Source organism: Alosa alosa, chromosome 19, assembly GCF_017589495.1.
Source record: "Alosa alosa isolate M-15738 ecotype Scorff River chromosome 19, AALO_Geno_1.1, whole genome shotgun sequence".
Classification (NCBI taxonomy): Eukaryota; Metazoa; Chordata; class Actinopteri; order Clupeiformes; family Clupeidae; genus Alosa; species Alosa alosa.
The window spans coordinates 2,314,339-2,335,090 of NC_063207.1; the positions used below are offsets into that span (position 1 = coordinate 2,314,339).

The 20,752-nt window shown below is 44.8% G+C and overlaps 3 protein-coding genes across 5 annotated transcripts in view; all 3 read right to left on the reverse strand.

The window, feature by feature from the left end:
* Window positions 1–5,265, reverse strand: part of pip4p1a (phosphatidylinositol-4,5-bisphosphate 4-phosphatase 1a) — a 26,403-nt gene extending 21,138 nt beyond the window's left edge. Inside the window, 1 exon segment of the mRNA XM_048227434.1 lies at window positions 4,978–5,265. Within this exon segment, the coding sequence (XP_048083391.1) occupies window positions 4,978–5,095 (118 nt within the window). The 5' untranslated portion in view covers window positions 5,096–5,265.
* A 588-nt stretch (window positions 5,266–5,853) lies between these two features.
* dnaaf6 (dynein axonemal assembly factor 6) lies at window positions 5,854–11,474 on the reverse strand. 3 transcript variants are annotated; one of them, XM_048227436.1, is made up of 6 exons: window positions 11,132–11,474; window positions 10,940–11,015; window positions 9,091–9,250; window positions 8,700–8,796; window positions 6,463–6,548; window positions 5,854–6,058 (listed from the first exon to the last, which is right to left on the reverse strand). In XM_048227436.1, exons 1-6 carry the CDS (start codon window positions 11,216–11,218, stop codon window positions 5,929–5,931), a joined length of 636 nt encoding a protein of 211 aa, XP_048083393.1. In that variant the 5' UTR covers window positions 11,219–11,474; the 3' UTR covers window positions 5,854–5,928. The 3 variants fall into 3 exon arrangements, with proteins under 3 accessions (XP_048083393.1, XP_048083394.1, XP_048083395.1); XM_048227437.1 differs by having other exon boundaries at window positions 9,145–9,250; window positions 11,132–11,462; XM_048227438.1 differs by having other exon boundaries at window positions 11,110–11,228.
* A 1,737-nt stretch (window positions 11,475–13,211) lies between these two features.
* Window positions 13,212–19,178, reverse strand: eif3f (eukaryotic translation initiation factor 3, subunit F). The gene is made up of 8 exons (XM_048227433.1): window positions 19,022–19,178; window positions 18,474–18,544; window positions 18,243–18,322; window positions 17,923–18,060; window positions 17,411–17,502; window positions 16,975–17,111; window positions 16,179–16,292; window positions 13,212–13,395 (listed from the first exon to the last, which is right to left on the reverse strand). The coding sequence occupies exons 1-8, from the start codon at window positions 19,131–19,133 to the stop codon at window positions 13,318–13,320; spliced, it is 822 nt and encodes a 273-aa protein (XP_048083390.1). The 5' UTR covers window positions 19,134–19,178; the 3' UTR covers window positions 13,212–13,317.
* Window positions 19,179–20,752: the final 1,574 nt, after the last annotated feature.

Below are 20,752 nucleotides of genomic sequence, written 5' to 3' on the forward strand. Positions count from 1 at the left end.
GTTCATAGCTATAACACAGAATATGCTGTGGCTGTACAAATCATCAACAATGGTCTAGATTGCTGGCACTCTAGGACAAAGCTCCCGAAAACAGCTTGGCATTCAATGAGTTAAGAGCTTTTACACACGCTCTGAGCATTTAAGGGCTTTTACACACGCTCTGTTTGTATCTTTCATTTTGAGCTACTGTATGTGATGGGCTGCAGGCTGTCCTTAAGGGCCCAGTATTCTCTCCGCGGTGGTCACTGTGCACGCCAGTATGATGTTGTTTCCTCTCCGCGGTGGTCACTGTGCACGCCACTATGATGTCATATCCTCTCTGCGGTGGTCACTGTGCACGCCACTATGATGTCATATCCTCTCCGCGGTGGTCACTGTGCACGCCACTATGATGTCATATCCTCTCTGCGGTGGTCACTGTGTACGCCACTATGATGTCACATCCTCTCTGCGGTGGTCACTGTGCACGCCACTATGATGTCATATCCTCTCTGCAGTGGTCACTGTGTACGCCACTATGATGTCACATCCTTTCTGCAGTGGTCACTGTGCACGCCAGTATGATGTCATATCCTCTCCGCGGTGGTCACTGATGTCGACCCCACTGGCATGCCTGCTCATGCATCTCTTTGTTTCTAAAAAGTGCAACTCCGGAGTAGAAACAACCTAGGCTCTATTTACGGTAATTACCGACTACAAACTTTTGATTGAGAGCAAAATAACGTTCATTGGTGGCCTTTTGAGCAAGACCATTTATTTGCATTATCACTGAATGGGCTTACAGTGATACTAAAACAGTGCCATGTCACTATGTTATACTCCTAACAATGCTCAAAATATAATTACCCTTCAGTGGTAGTGTGGTGGGGGGTTCTACAGACAAACTGAAGTATTGTAAACTCTGAAAGTGTACAGAGAGGTTATAAAAAGACCTGTATCTGCAGGAAGACGATTCCATGGCTTCCTGGTCTGGTATCGTCAAATCAGCAGGCGCGTTCGATCGAATCAGCGCTGCGCAGATCTGGCTAAACGTAAGGCATGTTTGTATTGAAAGATTTGCGCAGATCTTGCTAAACGTAAGGCATGTTTGTATTGAAAGATTTGCGCAGATCTGGCTAAATGTAAGGCATGTTTGTATTGCGCAGATCTTGCTAAACATAGGGCATGTTTGTATTGAAAGATTTGCGCAGATCTTGCTAAACGTAAGGCATGTTTGTATTGTGCAGATCTTGCTAAACGCAAGGGATGTTTGTATTGTGCTAAACGTAAGGCATGTTTGTATTGTGCTAAACGTAAGGCATGTTGCAGATCTTGCTAAACGTAAGGCATGTTTGTATTGTGCTAAACGTAAGGCATGTTTGTATTGTGCTAAAGGTAAGGCATGTTTGTATTGTGCTAAACGTAAGGCATGTGTGTATTGTGCTAAACGTAAGGCATGTTTGTATTGAAAGATTTGCGCAGATCTGGCTAAACGTAAGGCATGTTTGTATTGTGCTAAACGTAAGGCATGTTTGTATTGCGCTAAACGTAAGCAGAGCCCGTCTACGGAGAGCCTTGCCACTCCGTATTAAGTCCCATTGTACCGAATTTTGGATGCAGTTCCACAGAGTTCCACTGGGGGCAATCGCCATGAGTGCAGAATGAATGAGTCAATGGAGCTAGACGGCTAAAATGGTCTCTTTTCACCTGATTGTCGTTGACAAATCTCAGATTTGATTGTAGTTTGTATAACTTCAACATGGGTTATAGGTCAAAGTTGAATGAGCAGTACTTATGTCCTTTTGATTTCTTACAGGTTGGATTCGTTGTTGCACATAACTGCGCTAGCATTGTGCTAATGAATGGCGTCATTGACCGTTTGAAAGGCTTTTAAGAACAATTAAGTGACTTTAAAAATATAATACTCAACCAAGTGTATTTTTTTTGCCTCCCCTTTCGAATACAATACTCAAATTACTTGAAAAAAATTATATCGAGAAAGAGTGGATTTTGAGGGGTGGTGGCCCGTGGGCCGCGCCCCATAATGGAACCACAGAAGGAACTGCAACCAGTTCAGAAACCGGAAGTTTTCCGAGAGTGGCAGTTCTCCCCTTATTAGACATTCTCTGACGTAAGGCATGTTTGTATTGCGCTAAGCGTAAGGCATGTTTGTATTGCGCTAAACGTAAGGCATGTTTGTATTGTGCTAAGCGTAGGGCATGTTTGTATTGCGCTAAGCGTAAGGCATGTTTGTATTGTGCTAAACGTAAGGCGTGTTTGTATTGCGCAGATCTTGCTAAACGGAAGGCATGTTTGTATTGCGCAGATCTTGCTAAGCGTAAGGCATGTTTGTATTGTGCTAAGCGTAAGGCATGTGTGTATTGTGCTAAACGTAAGGCATGTTTGTATTGAAAGATCTAGCTAGATCTGCGCAGCGCTGCAACCAGAGATGTGACCAATCACAACAGACCTTCTTAACTTTTAAACAATGGCCCGGCTCGATACTAATGGCCCCTACACACACACACACATACAGCCACAACAAACACATCTAGCCACAATACACACACATACAAACACACCTGGCCCCAGTACACACACACGGCTCCAACACACACACACCTGGCCCCAACGCACACACACGGCCCCAACACACACACCTGGCTTCAACACACCCACACCTAGCCCCACCACACACACACACACGGCGCACAGTCAGGCTGTAACCAGACGGGCTGTAAGCATAGTCCTGGTTGGGATGTGTAGCCAGTGTCTGGTGCTCCTGGTTGGTTATGTAGTCGAGGTTCCCTACTGAACTAAAGCAGCTATTCTAAGAAGCCTTATGCTGATTGCTTAACTAAACTTGGACAAAAGACCACAAAACAAGTCTGAGAAAAGGTGTTGTGTGTAAAAGAGAGAGAGAGAGAGAGTGCAAGTTCATGTGAGAAACAATATCATTGACAGTTTATGTGAGAACTTGTGTGTGTGTGTGTGTGTTTTTGTGTGTGTTTAGAGAAAGTTTGTGTGTGTGTGCGTGCCTGTGTGTGTAGGAGAGAACATAGTTGTGTTAGTGAGTGTCTCTATAAACGAGAGTAATAGTTGTGTATCAAAGTGTATGTGTGTGTGTGTGTGTGTGTGTGTGTGTGTGTGTGTACGTGTATGTGACAGGTGTGTATTGCGGGGCGTATGTTTCAGAAACAAGAGGTGTGTATAGCGGGATGTGAAAGAGCAAGTCTGTGCGTACTAGCTCATACGAAAGGGAGTGTGTTTGTGCTGGCTTACATGGGGGATTACTGACAGAGTTCTGATAGGGGTGTATCGAAAGGAGTGTGTGTTTATGTGTGTGTGCGGTGTGTGTGTGTGTGTGTGAGACTGGAGCAGGAAAGCGAGTATGTATGTAAATGTGCTCTTACGGCTGGTATTGCTGAAAGAATAGCAATAAGTGTGTGTATCACAGTGTGTGTGTGAGTGAGTGAGAGTGTGTGAGTGAGTGAGTGTGTGTGAGTGAGTGAGTGTGTGTGAGTGTGTGAGTGAGTGAGTGTGTGTGAGTGAGTGTGTGAGTGTGTGTGAGTGTGAGTGAGTGAGTGAGTGTGAGTGAGTGAGTGTGTGTGAGTGAGTGAGTGAGTGTGTGTGTATGTGTGAGTGAGTTGGCTCTTCTGTCTGGTGTGACTCTGGCGTGACTCTGTTGACCTGCTGTTCTCCTGTACACGGGAGCAAGTAGGCCATTGTGTGTGTGTGTGTATGTGTGTGTGTGTGTGCGCGCGCTCCATTCTTTGGCCCCTCACGTCCCTCTTGCTTCCCACTTAGATTTGGATTAACTGGAAAATGAGATTTGGTCTCGAGTTTGCCTGAAAGGAGCTTTATATCAGCATCAGGAATGCAGGGCTTACTACTGACTAGGGCTAGTCTGTGTGAGAACATGTAGCACATTCTCTTGAATGCATGTGTGTGTGTGTGTCAGTGACAGGCCTTATTCAAGCTGTCAAGGATATGGTAACAAAACAAAGACTACCACAACTTGACAACTAACAGTAGGCTAGCAAAGACCAAGGAACATAAAGGCTTTAATTACCAGTAGGTCTGACTCTGCAGCATACAGAATGTCCGCCTTTTCCGTAAGGCCAATTTGTCAAAGACCAATATTTACGTACGTTCTCATAACCCGCCTCTGGCGCGCAACCATTGGCCGAGTCTTATCGCGCTGTATTTCTAAGCTCGTGGAATGGCCAAGACACTGTGTCAATCAAATCAGGTGGTTAGCACAGTAGCCGCAAACATGCTGCTGAGAAACAATAAAATCGTAAAATCAGACATGTAGGCACGACCATAAGGCCCACCCATGTCTACATCATCGGAAAGGCACATTTTGACCACAATAATAACCATAGCACACCCTGTTAGAAATGTGTTCACATACTCGATACTGCAAAAAGAAAGTCCTCGGTGGGAAACGAGGCAGTGAGATCCTGGATTGGATTGACATTCCAAATCGCACTCCCACAGCCTCGCTAGCTTGCTAGCGACATAACAAACACGCTAGCTAACATCAGCTGTGTCGGGGAAAGGCGCGCGTCGTTCAGGGTGTTTATGCCTGGTCATTGCACAGTTATCTGTCATCTTTCAAAAACAGCCCCCGGAGCAGCGTGTTGCCACCGCAGGCGATCAAACTGCTAACGAGGCAATTTCTTCCTCGCTGCGGTGTTGCTATGTGCGCGCCTGTGCGGGTTGCGGAAGTATCCGTCGCTAGCTACCCGGCACAGTGCCCCGCACCAGCGCTAGGTGATTTATTCCCGCGAGCTATTAGGCTCGTTGCAGCTTATAGCAAGGCTGTGCGTTAGCAGACCTAAGCCGTGGAAATCATGACAAAACCCTCCATGAATCTGAACACATTCGCTTTGGTGGTTAACAGTTTTGAATACATAAATAATCTCACTCTGGATTTGCCCCGGTGAAGCACATCTGACAGCACAGAGACTGATCGCACGCAGATATACTCACTTTGCGGTTTGTTCGGTACGCCATACGGACCTGCTCCCGGAGACACTCCGCCGTTGCCGCTACCGAGGGCTCCATCACCGAGATCTGATAGCAACGGGGACCGCTCGCCATCCGCCATACCGAAAGCAAGGCGTGGGTGCGCGAGAGCAACGCAGGGATATAGACGCACGTATTGTTATGGCCCCGGAGGATCGTGTAGGGAGCGGAACGCATGCGTCACATGGTAACCCGCGCGGTGCTGTGGCAACCGCGAGAGCATCAGCTGCGCCAGGGCTGGACTACGCGCTCGCTCGGTACCTGCCACTACCTACTACAACGACAAACAAACGACCAGTTCATCACTGAATTCCTCCAGTGACCTGCACGCTTATATGCGGTTATATCTAATAATCTAACAGTCTCATCATTTGTACGTCACCTGAGCAAAATATGAACCAGTGCCATGGTTTGTTTAGTTTTTTCTTTATTAAAATGTACATATTTCACAAGCAACTTGGATTTACACAGTATCTGTGTATTTCGGTCAGGTTTACAGGTTTGGTCAGACACAAATGGACTCAGTCCAGTAATTAGTCCAGGAGCTCTATTGACAGTGGACTGGCCTTGCTCAAGAGAGTCTGCATGAAACACAACCCCCCACACACACACTCCATCCATCCCTCTGCCCCACCCCATTCCTCCCCCTCTCCATCCCTCTGCCCATCCTCATCCCTCTCTCTCTCTCTTTGCCCCACCCCATTCCTCTCTCTCTCTCAATCTCTCTGCCCATCCTCATCCCTCACTCCATCCCTCTCTCTCTCTATCCCTCTGCCCATCCTCATCCCTCTCTCTCTCCATCTCTCTGCCCCACCCATCCCTCTCTCCCTCCCTCTCTGCCTCACTCCATCCCTCTCTCCCTCACTCCATCCTTCACTCTCTCTCTCCATCTCTCTGCTCCACCCCACCCCGCTCTCAGGCCAGGTTGATGCAGTCCATGGGTCGATGCATGAGCAGCGTGATCTCCAGCTCGGCCCTCTCGCTGATGAAGCGAGCCGTCCCCTCACGCGGGTGCACTGGCTGGGGAAGATGCAGGCCCAGCTTACTGCAGAGAGAGGGAGGGGTGGAGAAAGAGTTCCAGGGAGAGAGCTTAAAAACGTTCCATTCAGTCATAAATCATTCAAGCGTAGTGCTCGTCATGAAAAGAAAACAGCAGCTTAATATTTTTCAGGTGTTTAACAGTAAAAGCTAGTTAGTTAATTAGCGCCCTGGGCCATGGTGCGTACTATGGAATACAACCCTAGCGGCGCCCCTGATCTCTTACAAAGTAACTATAGTGACGTGATCTCTTCTCTTAATATGTGTGTGTGTGTGTGTGTGTGTGTGGGGGGTGTGTGTGTATGGGTGTGTGTGTGTGTGTGTGTGTGTATGGGTGTGTGTGTATATATATGAGTGTGTGTGTGTGTGTGTTTGGAGCATTTGGAGTATTTGGTGTCTCTGTAATCTTACTACTTTGGGGTCCGCAGGTCCAGGAACTGCTCTTTAACGTCCAGGACCACTTCACTGGCTTTGGTGTCTGGAAGCTTCACCCTCACCTGACCCACACACACGCACGCACATAGAGACCCACACACACACAGACACACAGACACACACACACAAGCAAAACAGATTACCATTTACCATGACCAAGTAGCCAACAAACACACCACAACCACACACACAATCATTTTCATCGTGACTGAGTGGCCTAAAAAACACACCGCATAAAATCTGGGTTACCATGACCAAGAGCTACAGATAAGGCTAACAGGGTTGTGTGAGCTACACACCTGCACATTAATAATGCAGGTGATCAGGTAAGGTGTTGCCCCCTGTGATGGAGACTTGTTTCTGTAAAGAAAGTTATTGTATGGGCTCCGGACCTCTGATAACCATTACCTATGAGCACAGTTTGATACTCAGTTCAGAAATGCTAGTGTAAAAACTCTTTTATTATTATTTTCACTGTTCAAATAATGGCCATAATAATCTATGATATGACCTAATATGCTGAGGAAATAAATTCAAAAGTGCTTCGGGAAGAAGTTTTTTTCACATACAAGGCATTTCAGGCCACAGATATAACCTAGGGGACACAAAGAAAATAAATGAACACTCCCCTCAATGTCAACACTATTTCTTTCCATTGATGTGCGACTTTAGAGCTGACAAACTCCAGTGATATGCAAATTCCTTGCTGCAGACATTGCAGAGGACTTTATTTTTATGGTCCAGTATGTAGGAAATAATGGAAAATAAACTGTAACCATTCCAAAAATGATCACCATATGTTGTCAGAGAGTAAGGAAACACGATGAATTGAAGTAATGGCTTATTTGACAGCATTACTCTAACCCGTAAAACCCCGTAAAACCCATGAAAAAAAATGAGTTACGGGGCGGAATGTCTTGGAATTTTCGTTTATGTTTTGAACGATTCATTCTAGAATAGCGTATTAATAATGGGCTAGCACGTCCTCCTATTTGGGTTGCCAAATTAGCAAAGGCCAACTGTCAACAGCTGTCAGTTGTAGTCATGAACGCCTACGAGAGGCAGGCAAATTTCCAAAATTTAAAAAAGAAACAAATTAAGTGGACATCGGAGGAGCTTCCTGAGATGGTGACGTCTTTGTCAAACGAAGAATATCAAGTCTGACGCAGAGCTGGCCATATTTCTCCACAACAGGTAGCCTAGGCTAAACTTTATCTGCATCGCTAACTTGAGCTAAATATGTTACGTTGGTTAGAGAGGTATTTTTTGTTTTCACTGTTTCCGTAATGTGTAGCTAGGTCATGGTTGGAGAAACGTTAAAGCAGCTGCAGGTCAACTAACGTTAGCTAAGTCTTAATTACATCTGGCAACCCAGAAGAGGCTCGCGTCTGGTAGTCTTGAGAACGTTCACCAGTGTTTTGATTTTGGCTTGCAGAACGTTCGGTAACAATCCTACAAATCGCACCTTTAATCAACACCATCAGGCCATTTTTTAAAAGTAAATGTTTCAATCAATGATCTAGGCAGCACATTTTCTTCTCTCTCCTTCATTTTACAGTAATGGTTACTAACTAGAAAGGTCAAAGGTCATACGGAATCGATTAATCTGCGCTATTTTTTCTCAAATTAATTAATCGAAATTAATCAGTTATTTTGACAGCCCTAATTTAAACAGTATTTCTCCATAGAGGAAGAGTCCAGGTGCTAAAATGGCAGTCCAGACCTGTCAAATTAGGTGCATCATGAAATGAATTACATGATTAAGAATAGCCCATACTGTTGAGCAAATGAAATCCTATATTGGGCAGGTATGGGGCAACATTTCATTCTCAATAGTCTAGCAACTATAGTCTCCTAACATTACAGAATTGTGTTAAATGAAGAGGTGAAGCAGCACAGTGGCAAACATGCTCCTGTCTCAACATATTACTGACATGATATTCAAAATGAATATATATTTTCCATGAAATAGTCAAAATGTTAATTTTCAACATTTGATATGTTGTCTATGTCCTTTTTGCTGCTAAATATGGGTTTACAAGACTTGTATATTATCAAATTCTGTTTTTATTTGCATTTTATACAACATCCCAACGTTTTCTGATTTGGGGTTGTATTACACATTACCGTTCACATACTGTTACAACTACACAGAAACGTTGGACCTCACCACACACACACACACGCAATGAGTACTTTTACGTTGATCTTACCAGCATGCCTTCGCAGCACATAGAGGAGGGGTCTTTACGGCTCATGCCCAAAAACAGGTCCTCTGTGCCAACACTCTGCTTCAGAATGATGTCATATCTACACACACACACACACACACACACAGACACAATCATGCATTCACATCCAGACACACACACACACACAATCATGCATTCACATACACACACACACACGCACACACGCACACGCACACACACGATCATGCATTCACATACATACACACGCACACACACGCACACACACGATCATGCATTCACATACATACACACACAATCATGCATTCACATACACACACACACACACACACACACACACACACACACACACACACAGGAAGGTAGGTACACACCCTAGAGTTATTAAGCCTACCGTATATGAACAGTAACTATGACCGCCAGTAGAAACACAGAGACACAGTCATACTCAGGTTCCGGGCGTGGGTCTGTGAGGTCATCAAACTGCGCCACTTCAGGAACCTCGTCCTCGTCCCAGATGGCTTTGCTGTTCTGCTTGGCGTACGCGGAGGATCCTGCAGAGGCAACACCGATTGGGTTAAATGCAGAGACCAAATTTCCCTCACGGGATCAAAAAAAAAGTATAAAAGTATATATACTTAACACACTCACTGAGTCTCGCTGACCAACTAGGCCAAGAGTCTGGGACAGTAGCTAGCCCCCGTCTGCCTGAGCAGCACAGGTCAAGAGTCTGGGACAGTAGCTAGCCTCAGGTTACTTGACCAGAGGGTCAGTAGCTAGCCTCAGGTTACCTGACCAGAGGGACAGTAGCTAGCCTCAGGTTATCTGACCAGAGGGTCAGTAGCTAGCCTCAGGTTACCTAGCTACCAGGGACTCAGTATTTGGAAGGTTAGCTTCAGCCAGTTAGCATCCCAGCTGGCCACCACCACCTTGTCAAAAATGTCATCCGACAAGTGTTCACTTCTGGCACTATAGACCTCTGAAGTTCACCTACAGAAAGGACCCAAAGCTGCCATCTTTGCCCATATAAGGAGATCCGGGTGCTAATGATGCTATCTATTGCATGTTGCACTGCAAGATCCTCTGGAGTAGCAAAAATGGAGCATAGCGTTAGTTCAGACAGGCCACGGAGTCTTGCCAGTTCCCTGTCCGGCTCAGCTGACCACCCAGCTGATTACACAGCTGATCTTCTCTGCTCGGTCATTGGCGGAGATCATTCAGAGCGCCCTATTTCAGCTGCCTTTTAGTCTACCCTCTGCCAGCCGCTACTCTACAAGCTTTTGCAACCCACCTCCACCCCATCTCCTCCTCATACTTCTGACTTATCAATGTTGTCATTGATGTCTGGTTTGTTCTGTACACTATGGGGGGTGTATCTTGCTGCTCTCCCTACCTTAGGCTTTCCATGTTTGTACATGGAAGGACAGGGGGCTCCCAAAACAAGAGCATACCGCCAAATGAAACATTATGCAATGGTAAATAAAGCTATAACTTGACAAAGTGGTCCTGACTGAAATCAAAGTTTGCCATCTTAACGTACCGAAGATCACAGAACCAACTTGAATGCAGATGATAAAAGTATGTAGGGCAAAATCTCTTCATTTAACTCTGGTGCTGGAAATGAGCCCTGTGAGACACTTTTTGAAAAAGATGGTTGCAGTGAATTTCAAACTTCTTTGGCTAAAGTGTGGCCTAGCATGGGCCATTGGAATGAATGGGGGTGGTACATCTTCCCTCTTTCTCCATACAAAGCTTACCTGACTTATTGATTAACCCTTAAAGGAGTACCGTCACACCGGTGTGACGGGAATGTTGGGAAATTAACATTCTAAAGAATATCTGGGTTCATTGAATTCAACATAGAATTTTAGAACCTTCAATTGTTGTGGAACTTAGAATGTTCAAAAACCTACACCTTTAAGGGTTAATTGGCTGATTGGTTGGATGGCTGGTTGATCAGTTGATTGATTTATTGATAGTTAGTAATAGTTAGTCAGGTGATTACTGGTCGGCTGATTGTTTGGTTGGTTAGTTAGTTGAATAATAGGCTAAGTAAGTTAGTTAAGATAATTTAGCCAGGCTACACAACTGAACAACAAAACTGGATCAACGGAATCTAACTTTCAGTGAATCCCATTGGAGATGCAATTTAGCCTAATTTTGTGAGCCAAACTATGAATTATGTTTCAGCATGCAGGTCTACTATATTCAAATGTTGGGTGGCGTGGCTCATGTTAAGTTACCTTCCTTGCTCTGTTTGTGTGAAGAAGCAGGAGGCCCGATATTGCCTGGGCACAGTTTAGCTGAGGCCTGTACAATCTGCGTGGATAACATACGTTAATGTTAAATGTCGAATAAAGTCGCCAAAAGGTTGAAACCATTAGAATACCGTAATGTTTTACGGCAAGCCTACCATGCTTTATCCCTCATCATACCTCAGAATCTTCATCATCGTATTCGTCCCGCTTTGACAACAAAGAGGAAAGTGCTTGGAGAGTCTGCATAGATGACAGACCATCCATTTCAAAACTGGTTAATTTTACGAATATGTGACAGATACGTGATCTTCTTGGCGCCTTTTCAGAAATGCGTACAGCAGATACAAGAGCCAATCTCACTAAAAACACGCAAGCAAGTACGTCCTTCACCAATTCATGACTTCTCTCCTCAGAAACATTGTTGTGTCCACTGTTTCCATGGAGATGAGTGTACAGTTTCTAACGTTACCGTGGCAACTGTGATGACGTAGTTCCTGGCGGAGGCGTTTCAGAAATTTCACCCGAGATAGTTGGTGAACCCATAGACTGTATATATAGAACTGGACAGTGTGCAGTCTGTTAAGAGTGATTCTATATATACAGTCTATGGGTGAACCGAAATATCATTATTATCAGAAAATAAGTCCCGACAGGGAGAACAGCGCGGAGGGGTTTTGCTTCGACCTGAAGGGACTTATTTTCTGATAATTACCGGCGGACAATACATTATCCCGCTTATTACACGGCTACTTGCAAAAATGAGAAAAGAAACCTAACACAATGAATCTTTAAACATGATTTTGCTACCGTTTCGTGTCTTCCGCTGACAAAATAAATAGTTCGCCACACAGACAGAACTTGACAGTTTCAGGTGTTCCGTGGCAACGTCTTACTAGCTTACTTTCCCTTTCAATGAAATTCCATTGCAATAAGCGAACAGAATTCTTGCGGAGGGATATGAAAGACGTTAATCAACCCGTTGCCATTGACAGCGGTGACTATATACTTTGCCGGTGATTTTTATAGATTTAACATAGGCCCATTCATGTGAATGGAACTTTCTGCAGCACTCTGAAGAGCCGTGTAATAATATAGATTTAACATAGGCCCGAACGTTGGGAAGGTCCATTCATGTGAATGGAACTTTCTGCAGCACTCTGAAGAGCCGTGTAATAAGGATTTTTATTTCTCGCACACACTCATAGAGATAGTGAAATAGCATTACTTGCTTAACCTCTTTCTGTGCAGTGGGATCATCATCAACTACTAAGACAAAGAATTAAAACGATTTAATAAATACTGACGAGTATTTATAAATAAAGCTGCTTAATCTTGTTCTAAAGAATCTTTGATTTCACTTCGGAGATTTGTGTGGACGCTATTTGGTCAAAACATATGTGGAATCCAGGCCAAGGGTAACATTTGCCCAGAATTCAGTTCCTAAGGGGCCTTACAGAAGAGGCTGATAGTCCGCGGCTTGTCAGTTCCTAAGGGGCCTTACAGAAGAGGCTCATACTCAGAGTCTGCAACAGCTCTGTGCCGTCAGGGCGGGAGCACCACTGCCATGCCTCATGTTGGGGGGCGGGAGCACCACTGCCATGCCTCATGTTGGACCCTTTCTCCCTCTGTGCAAACGGGCATATGGTCCCTCTGGAGTGTCTCAAGTTTCTCCCCAGAGGAGGCACAATATGAAATAGGATCTCCAGCACCACCCCCACCCCACTCCCACACCAACCCCACTCCTAGCGCCCATCCACCATGAGATCCCAGTGAAATCCCACACCAAGGGCCCTATTGATGCTGACCAATCCAGAGCAGGGCCCTAATGATGCTGACCAATCCAGAGCAGGTCCTGCACAACACTTAGGGCTTCGGTGCTCATATACTCTGGGCTTAAAGGAGAGGGGACTTCAAGTGAAACATTTGGGTTTGGTAGAGCTGTGTGTGTGTAACATGTGGGTTTGGTAGAGCAGTGTGTGTGTGTGTGTAACATTTGGGTTTGGTAGAGCAGTGTGTGTGTGTGTAACATTTGGGTTTGGTAGAGCAGTGTGTGTGTGTGTGTGTAACATTTGGGTTTGGTAGAGCAGTGTGTGTGTGTGTAACATTTGGGTTTGGTAGAGCAGTGTGTGTGTGTAACATTTGGGTTTGGTAGAGCAGTGTGTGTGTGTGTGTGTGTGTGTGTAACATTTGGGTTGGAGGCCACAGAGAAAAGGATGTACGCTGCGTGAGAACGCAAACACACACACTCAACACACACTCACTCTGCGATGTCATTTATTAAGAAACAGAAAAGAAACAGAAATGAAAACTGAAGCTTAAATATGAGGCCCCTTCTCCCACCATCACCTCTCCGCCCACACAGATCACATGATCACCAGTTTCTCGTTGAGAGCGATCTGAGCCTGGGTCAGGTTGGACAAGTAGGTCACCATCAGCAGATCCTGAGACACACAAACACAACAAGAGTTATTTTACAACACACACACAGAATCAGCAGATCCTGAGACACAAACACAACAAGAGTTATTTTACAACACACCATCAGATACTGAGACACAAAATACACACACAACAAGAGTTATTTCCCAACACACACACAGATTATGGAACTTTAGGGCTGATACCGATAAGCAATATTTATCAGTCTGTTGTGGCCGATACCGATAACCCATAATATTACTCTTTAAGACAAATTGTTAAAAGTGAATTAGGGACATTTAATAAGAATCATGTAATTGTACCTACCACCAATGATGGACAGAACTCATAAGTCCTCAATAGTACTGCAGTCAACAAAATAGCAGTAGCCTAGGCCTATGTGTGTTGAAAAAGCTATAGCGGCCAAATCATGGTTTGTGAGGGAAACTTATGTTGTTTAGTTTCAACTTCGCATTATGTCTAGTTGGGAAATTAGGACTTATGAAAAATATTGGCGTAAATTATCAGCTGGAATTCTGTTATCGGAACAATAACATTATAATTTTTTCACTTATCGGCCAATAATATATCGCCCACCGATAGCTTGTGCATCCCTAGTGTGTACACACACACACGCCAAGACACACACACAGAGAGGGACAACAATGTGTGTACACACACACAAGAATACAGTGTGTGTCCACAAATGGGCACCAACCCAAAGGTCCGATCCGATTGGTGCTGAGGAGTTTGTTTTGGTTGAGCTCCCATAGAAAGAATCAAACTTAACTGTCTTAACACAAAAATGACATGACAAATGTGTGTGTGACTACATTTCAAGGTTCAATATTATCGACATATGTCGTATGATTATCCAATACTTAAGGTGTATGTCAACAAAGCGAAATGCCACTTATGTGCAAAGCTGTTTGCACTTAAATTTTGCACTAATCTTTAGGTTACATTTACATTTCTTCACTTTAATACTGCAAATATTAAGTAGGCCTTATCTTACACATTGTTTACTTTTATTACTTTTATAGTTTTTGTATTTTTATGTTAATTTTGACATCAGATTTTTTCTACCACTAAAGGAGTTTTGTTGTTAAAATTGACTTACAAAAAGGTGCTTGTTTAGAACTGGCATCAAAACAAGGTCGAAACTGGCAATCAGAATAAAAATATTTTGAACTATACCCGTTCCTAGTGCACACAACAATCAAAACAAACACAAACACTACACAAAACACCTAACATTACTCCCTTGAGGTGGTGGTCTATACACCTTACACACACAATACAGTTTTTAGACACATAGCTCAACACTGACACACAACTGTCTTTACAAACACACACCAGGCTGCACCTAAGGAGAACAATATCACCAACACACACACACAGAATCAGCAGATCCTGAGACACAAACAACAAGAAGAGTTATTTTACAACACACCATCAGATACTGAGACACAAAATACACACACAACAAGAGTTATTTCCCAACACACACACAGATTATGGAACTTTAGGGCTGATAACCGATAAGCAATATTTATCAGTCTGTTGTGGTCCGATACCGATAACCCATAATATTACTCTTTAAGACAAATTGTTAAAAGTGAATTAGGGACATTTAATAAGAATCATGTAATTGTACCTACCACCAATGATGGACAGAACTCATAAGTCCTCAATAGTACTGCAGTCAACAAAATAGCAGTAGCCTAGGCCTATGTGTGTTGAAAAAGCTATAGCGGCCAAATCATGGTTTGTGAGGGAAACTTATGTTGTTTAGTTTCAACTGCGTATGTCTAGTTGGGAAATTAGGACTTATGAAAAATATTGGCGTAAATTATCAGCTGGAATTCTGTTATCGGAACAATAACATTATAATTTTTTCACTTATCGGCCAATAATATATCGCCCACCGATAGCTTGTGCATCCCTAGTGTGTACACACACACACGCGCACACACACACAGAGAGAGGACAACAATGTGTGTACACACACACAAGAATACAGTGTGTGTCCACACAATGGGCACCAACCCAAAGGCTCCGATCCGATTGGTGCTGAGGAGTTTGTTTTGGTTAGCTCCCATAGAAAGAATCAAACTTAACTGTCTTAACACAAAAATGACATGACAAATGTGTGTGACTACATTTCAAGGTTCAATATTATCGACATATGTCAGGCGTGATTATCCAATACTTAAGGTGTATGTCAACAAAGCGAAATGCCACTTATGTGCAAAGCTGTTTGCACTTAAATTTTGCACTAATCTTTTAGGTTACATTTACATTTCTTCACTTTAATACTGCAAATATTAAGTAGGCCTTATCTTACACATTGTTTACTTTTATTACTTTTTATAGTTTTTGTATTTTTATGTTAATTTTGACATCAGATTTTTTCTACCACTAAAGGAGTTTTTGTTGTTAAAATTGACTTACAAAAGGTATTGTTTAGGAACTGGCATCAAAATCAAGGTATCGAAACTGGCACCGTAACAAAATATTTTGAACGATACCCAGCCCTAGTGCACACAACAATCAAACAAACACAAACACCACACAAAACACTCAACACACTCCCTTGAGGTGGTGGTCTATACACTCCACACACACATACAGTTTTTAGACACATAGCTCAACACTGACACACAACTGTCTTTACAAACACACACCAGGCTGCACCTAAGGAGAACAATATCACCAACACACACACACTCACGTTGATGTTGAGCAAAGTCTACACACACACACACACACACACACACACACACACACACACACACACACTCACATTGATGTTGGAGTTGAGCATGGTCTCGAAGTCCTCGACTGGGATCTTAGGCACCTTGTTGACCAGATCCATCAGGAAGCGTCCCACACTGTTATCAGCAGACGCCTTACCAGACTGAGAAGGGGGCGAAGACACTATTAGATTTCACATCAGATGCCCCCAAGGTACAGTACCCAGCCATTATGCCCCCATCAGATACAGTACCCAGCCATTATGCCCCCATCAGATACAGTACCCAGCCATTATGCCCCCATCAGATACAGTACCCAGCCATTATGCCCCCATCAGATACAGTACCCAGCCATTATGCCCCCATCACATGCCCACCCAGCCCAAATCAGCCCAATATTCAAACACAGTCCATAGTGAGCGTGGACACCACTGTGTACTATAGACCCTTTCAACAAGAAAAACAAAAACAATGCTTGAACGTTCTATTTGGTTCCCAATCTACTTAAGGATACAAGGATACAAGGAAGTTTATTGTCACATGCATATAGTTACTGGAAGTAAGAAATGCAGTGAAATTATGTCTGGTGTCAGCCTATTTGTGCATTAATGGGGGGTAAAAAAGTGCAGTAGAAGAGGGGTTTAGTAGATTAAGTGGCAAGGGCTGCATAAAAAAGGTGGGGGAGGATTGGGATTGGGTGGGGGGCACCAACAAGGAGCACCCAAGAGGATACTTCCTCTGCAACATATATCTGAAGCCTTGTGGGGCCAACTATGATGCTGATAATGGAACTCTCTATTGACTATAGAACTATACAAGAGATATAGCGGTCGGCGTGGGACCCACCAGCACGTCCTCTATGTACGCCAGCACGGTGCTCAGCATCTCCTGAGTGCGGCCCGCTGCCCCGCCCACCTGGCAGAGGTCGGAGGTCAAGCCGTCGGTCCGACTCGGAGACGCCCGCGTCCTCTGGAGAAGGTCAACTACAGACCAGAGAGAGAGAGAGAACAGTTTAGTTAATGCTGTGCACATAACATGGGAGTGGATCATGGGCCGTTTGTGTGTGTGTGTGTGTATGTTGCACTCTGTGTCGTAGATGTACTGTGTGAGTCACTTACTTCTGAAGCACTCTGTGTGCATGTGTGTGTGCATGTGTGTGTGTGTGTGTGTGAGAGTGAGAGTGAGAGAGAGACTCACTTCCGATGCGCTCTGTGTTGTAGTAGATGTACTCCGTAGATGTACTCCGTGTACGTGTGTGTGTGTGTGTGTGTGTGAGACTCACTCCCGATGCGCTCTGTGTCGTAGTAGATGTACTTCACAGTGAGCGGGGTGAACATCACTCCCACAGTCTTCCCCGGCACGCCCATCTGAGCACTGCCAACCAATCACAAACAAGCACGAGCCCGTCAACAGCCAATCAGCACACAGGCGGCAGGTATGAGCAGTGAGTGCCCAGGACAGAGAAGAGGGGGATGGAACAGAAAGAACCACAAAGCAAACGCAAATCCATCAGCCTCACACACACTCACCTCCTCACTCACGAGACACAGAAGGACTGGAGAAGGGGAGGAAAGAGGAGCAGAAAAGAGAGGAGAAAAAAGAGGAGGAGAAAAAAAGAGTGGGAGAAAAGGAGAATGGAGGGCAGATGATCATGAAAAAGACAGAAAGAGGGGGTCAGAAGAGAAAGGGAAGAGAAAAGAGAAGGAGAGGATAGATAAGATGACCAAGGCAGAGAGAGAGAGAGAGAGAGAGAGAGAGAGAGAGAGAGAGAGAGAGAGAGAGAGCGAGAGAGACCTGACATAGGCGCGAATGTTCATCTTGCCACTCTGGAGGGCGGTGTCGACGGTCAGGTGAATGGGGTTCTGGGCCTCACGGCTGTAGTACTCATGGATGAGGACAGAGTGCTCTGTGATGTCATATCCTGTCGCATACCTACAGCCAGCACAGTGCAGAGTTAGCGCAAAAACATGTTATCAACCACAAAACGTACTAAAGGTACCGGGGGAGAGAAAGTGTGATGTCAGAGGGTGAAAAAGAATAATATGAGAGAGAGAGAGAGAGAGAGAGAGAGAGAGAGAGAGAGAGAGAGAGAGATCTAGGATATGATTCCTCACCAGCCAATGATGACTTCGCTTGGGGAGACCTTCTTATGAAGTTCATACATGTTCTTTGCGAACTCCATGTCCACCGCGACCTGACAGGGTCACCAGGGAAACCCAGAGACATTACACATCGCATCTTGCATGTTGTCAACAGCGTTCATCTCGGATGCCTGCTCAATGGAGTAGTGGTGCCGCGTATCAACTAAACAGCTGTTAGGAGCTGCATGGAGCTAGGCCACTTACCTCATCTTCGGACTCGTTGTGCGGGACGGAGAAGCAATTGGTCACTTCCACGGTCTGTTTGTCTATGGTGCCTGCATGACAACACAATCGCAGCTATGAATGATGACATGCTGATGGGCTTAGCCTACTAACAGTGTACAGACCACGAATAGGTGATATGCTAATATGCTTAGCCTGCAAAAAGTCTACAGACCCTAACTTACTACACTGCTAGCTAGCTAGCTAACGTCGCTAATCTAGCACCATGTCGTACATCTACATTAAATTACTTGCTAAAAACATCCATAGCGTGGCCTAGAATATCAAGTTATTGAGTTAACACCAATAACGTTACACAAACGTGTAGACAGTGTTAACGAAATATTAAATAGGCTAAGCAGCTTCCTCGCAGACTACTAGCAGACTAGCCATAGGAAACACCGGCGTGTGAACTGATAATGCGATGTGATAACGTTAGCTGTGGCTAGTTAGCCAACACCATGTCTCGTCTGCTAAAACACGTGGAGGCTCTGTAAGATTAGTCTTGATGAGTACGTTTAAAAACTTACCTAATAATGTCCCGATAACGCGACTCGCACCCTCATTTCTCCGCTCGTAAGCATCAGTAATGGAAGCGAGTACCACAGGGTGGATTTTCACCATTGGCCCGTGCACCGACATTTTGGAAAGGAAGGATGCTGTACTGCTGTGCGAAGAAACGGGTCGGCTTCCATAGACTATTGAATGCTATCGCCCCCTTCTGGAAAAGGATATGAAAGGCGTGTTCTCCTACTGTGTTCTCCTTGGTGGGGGCAACAATGGAGAAACAGGTGTCTCTGATTGCCGGCAAGTGTTGCCCATAGACTGTATGAATATGTTTTCCATATATAAATATATATATATATATATATATATATATATATATATATATATATATATATATATATTATATATGAATTAATCTAAATTAATCGCGATGCATCCATTTTGCTATGAACATATTTTCCCATCATCATAGACCTCTGAAGTTCGCCTATACAAAAAAGACTATCTTTTGATTTTTCCTATGGGAAAATAACATGGGGATTTTGAATTAAACTCTTGCGGGGACAAAGAAGTCTGAAATGCAGACGTTTTGCTCAACACACTTTTTCATCCCCTGCCTTGCCAAAGACAGCAAACTTAGATTTTTGCTATACCCCAGAACTAACTTGCAATGCAGCTTGCCATAGGTAGCTTCAATTAACACCCGGATCTCCTTATATGGGCAAAGATGGCCGTTTTGGTTCTTTTTTGTTGGCAAACTTCAGAGGTCTATGGCGAATCAGATCAGAGGAGAGCTGAGTAGACTTCGCCCTAAAGCAGCCATCCCAGATCGAGTGTCCCAGACCGCTCACAGCCTGCTGTGGACCTGAGGGATCCCCTGCAGCATGTCTCCAACCTGAGCCCCCAACTGGGGAAGGTACCAGCACTGTGGAAGACATCATGTCTCATCCCATTTCCCAAGAAGTATAATACTCTTTTGATCCCGTAAGGGAAATTTGGTCTCTGCATTTATCCCAATCCGTGAATTAGTGAAACACACTCAGCAGACAGTGAACACACAGTGAGGTGAAGCACACACTAATCCCGGCACAGTGAGCTGCCTGCAACAACAGCGGGGATCGGGGAGCAGTGAGGGCTTAGGTGCCTTGCTCAAGGGCACTTCAGCCGTGCCTACTGGTCGGGGTTTGAACCGGCAGCCCTCCGGTTACAAGTCCAAAGCGCTAACCAGTAGGCCACGGCTACCCCAAGAAGCCACATCCTGAGCTGTATGACTTTAGGCCAGTCACTCTAACATCACACATGATGAGGACCATGGAGCAACTGCTCCTTCACATCCTCAGACCCCACACTCGACCGGCTCCAGTTCGCATACCAGGAGGTGGGCATGAAGGATGCCGTCATCTACCTACTGCACAGAGCGCACTCTCATCTGGACAAGGGGAAGAGTGCTGTGAGAATCATGTTCTTTGATTTCTCTAGCGCCTTGCACCATTCAGCCTGTCAGATTGAGAGACAAGCTTGTGCAGATGGGGGTTGATGCTCACCTGGTATCCTGGATTACAGACTACCTGACGGAGAGACCACAGTTGGTCAGGCTGAAGGACGGCTTCTCAGAGACTGTGATCAGCAGCACTGGAGCGCCTCAGGGGACTGTGCTTTCAGCGTTCCTGTTCACCCTGTACACGTCTGACTTCAGCTACAACTCTGAGTCATGCCACATGCAGAAGGTTTCGGACGACTCTGCAATTGTGGGT

Bases quoted from the DNA above. Each gene is read 5' to 3' on its own strand.
- dnaaf6 (XM_048227436.1), bottom strand. From the start codon at position 11,218: ATGGATGGTCTGTCATCTATGCAGACTCTCCAAGCACTTTCCTCTTTG. The intron at 8,797-9,090 runs GTAGGCTTAATA...GTGTGTGTGTAG, and splicing joins ATAGTTACTGTTCATATACG to ATATGACATCATTCTGAAGC. The intron at 6,059-6,462 runs GTAAGATTACAG...CTCTCTCTGCAG, and splicing joins GACCTGCGGACCCCAAAGTA to TAAGCTGGGCCTGCATCTTC.
- eif3f (XM_048227433.1), bottom strand. From the start codon at position 19,133: ATGTCGGTGCACGGGCCAATGGTGAAAATCCACCCTGTGGTACTCGCT. The intron at 17,112-17,410 runs GTGAGTCTCACA...TCTGGTCTGTAG, and splicing joins CGACACAGAGCGCATCGGGA to TTGACCTTCTCCAGAGGACG. The intron at 13,396-16,178 runs GTGAGTGTGTGT...TGTGTGTCTCAG, and splicing joins TGCTCAACTCCAACATCAAT to GATCTGCTGATGGTGACCTA.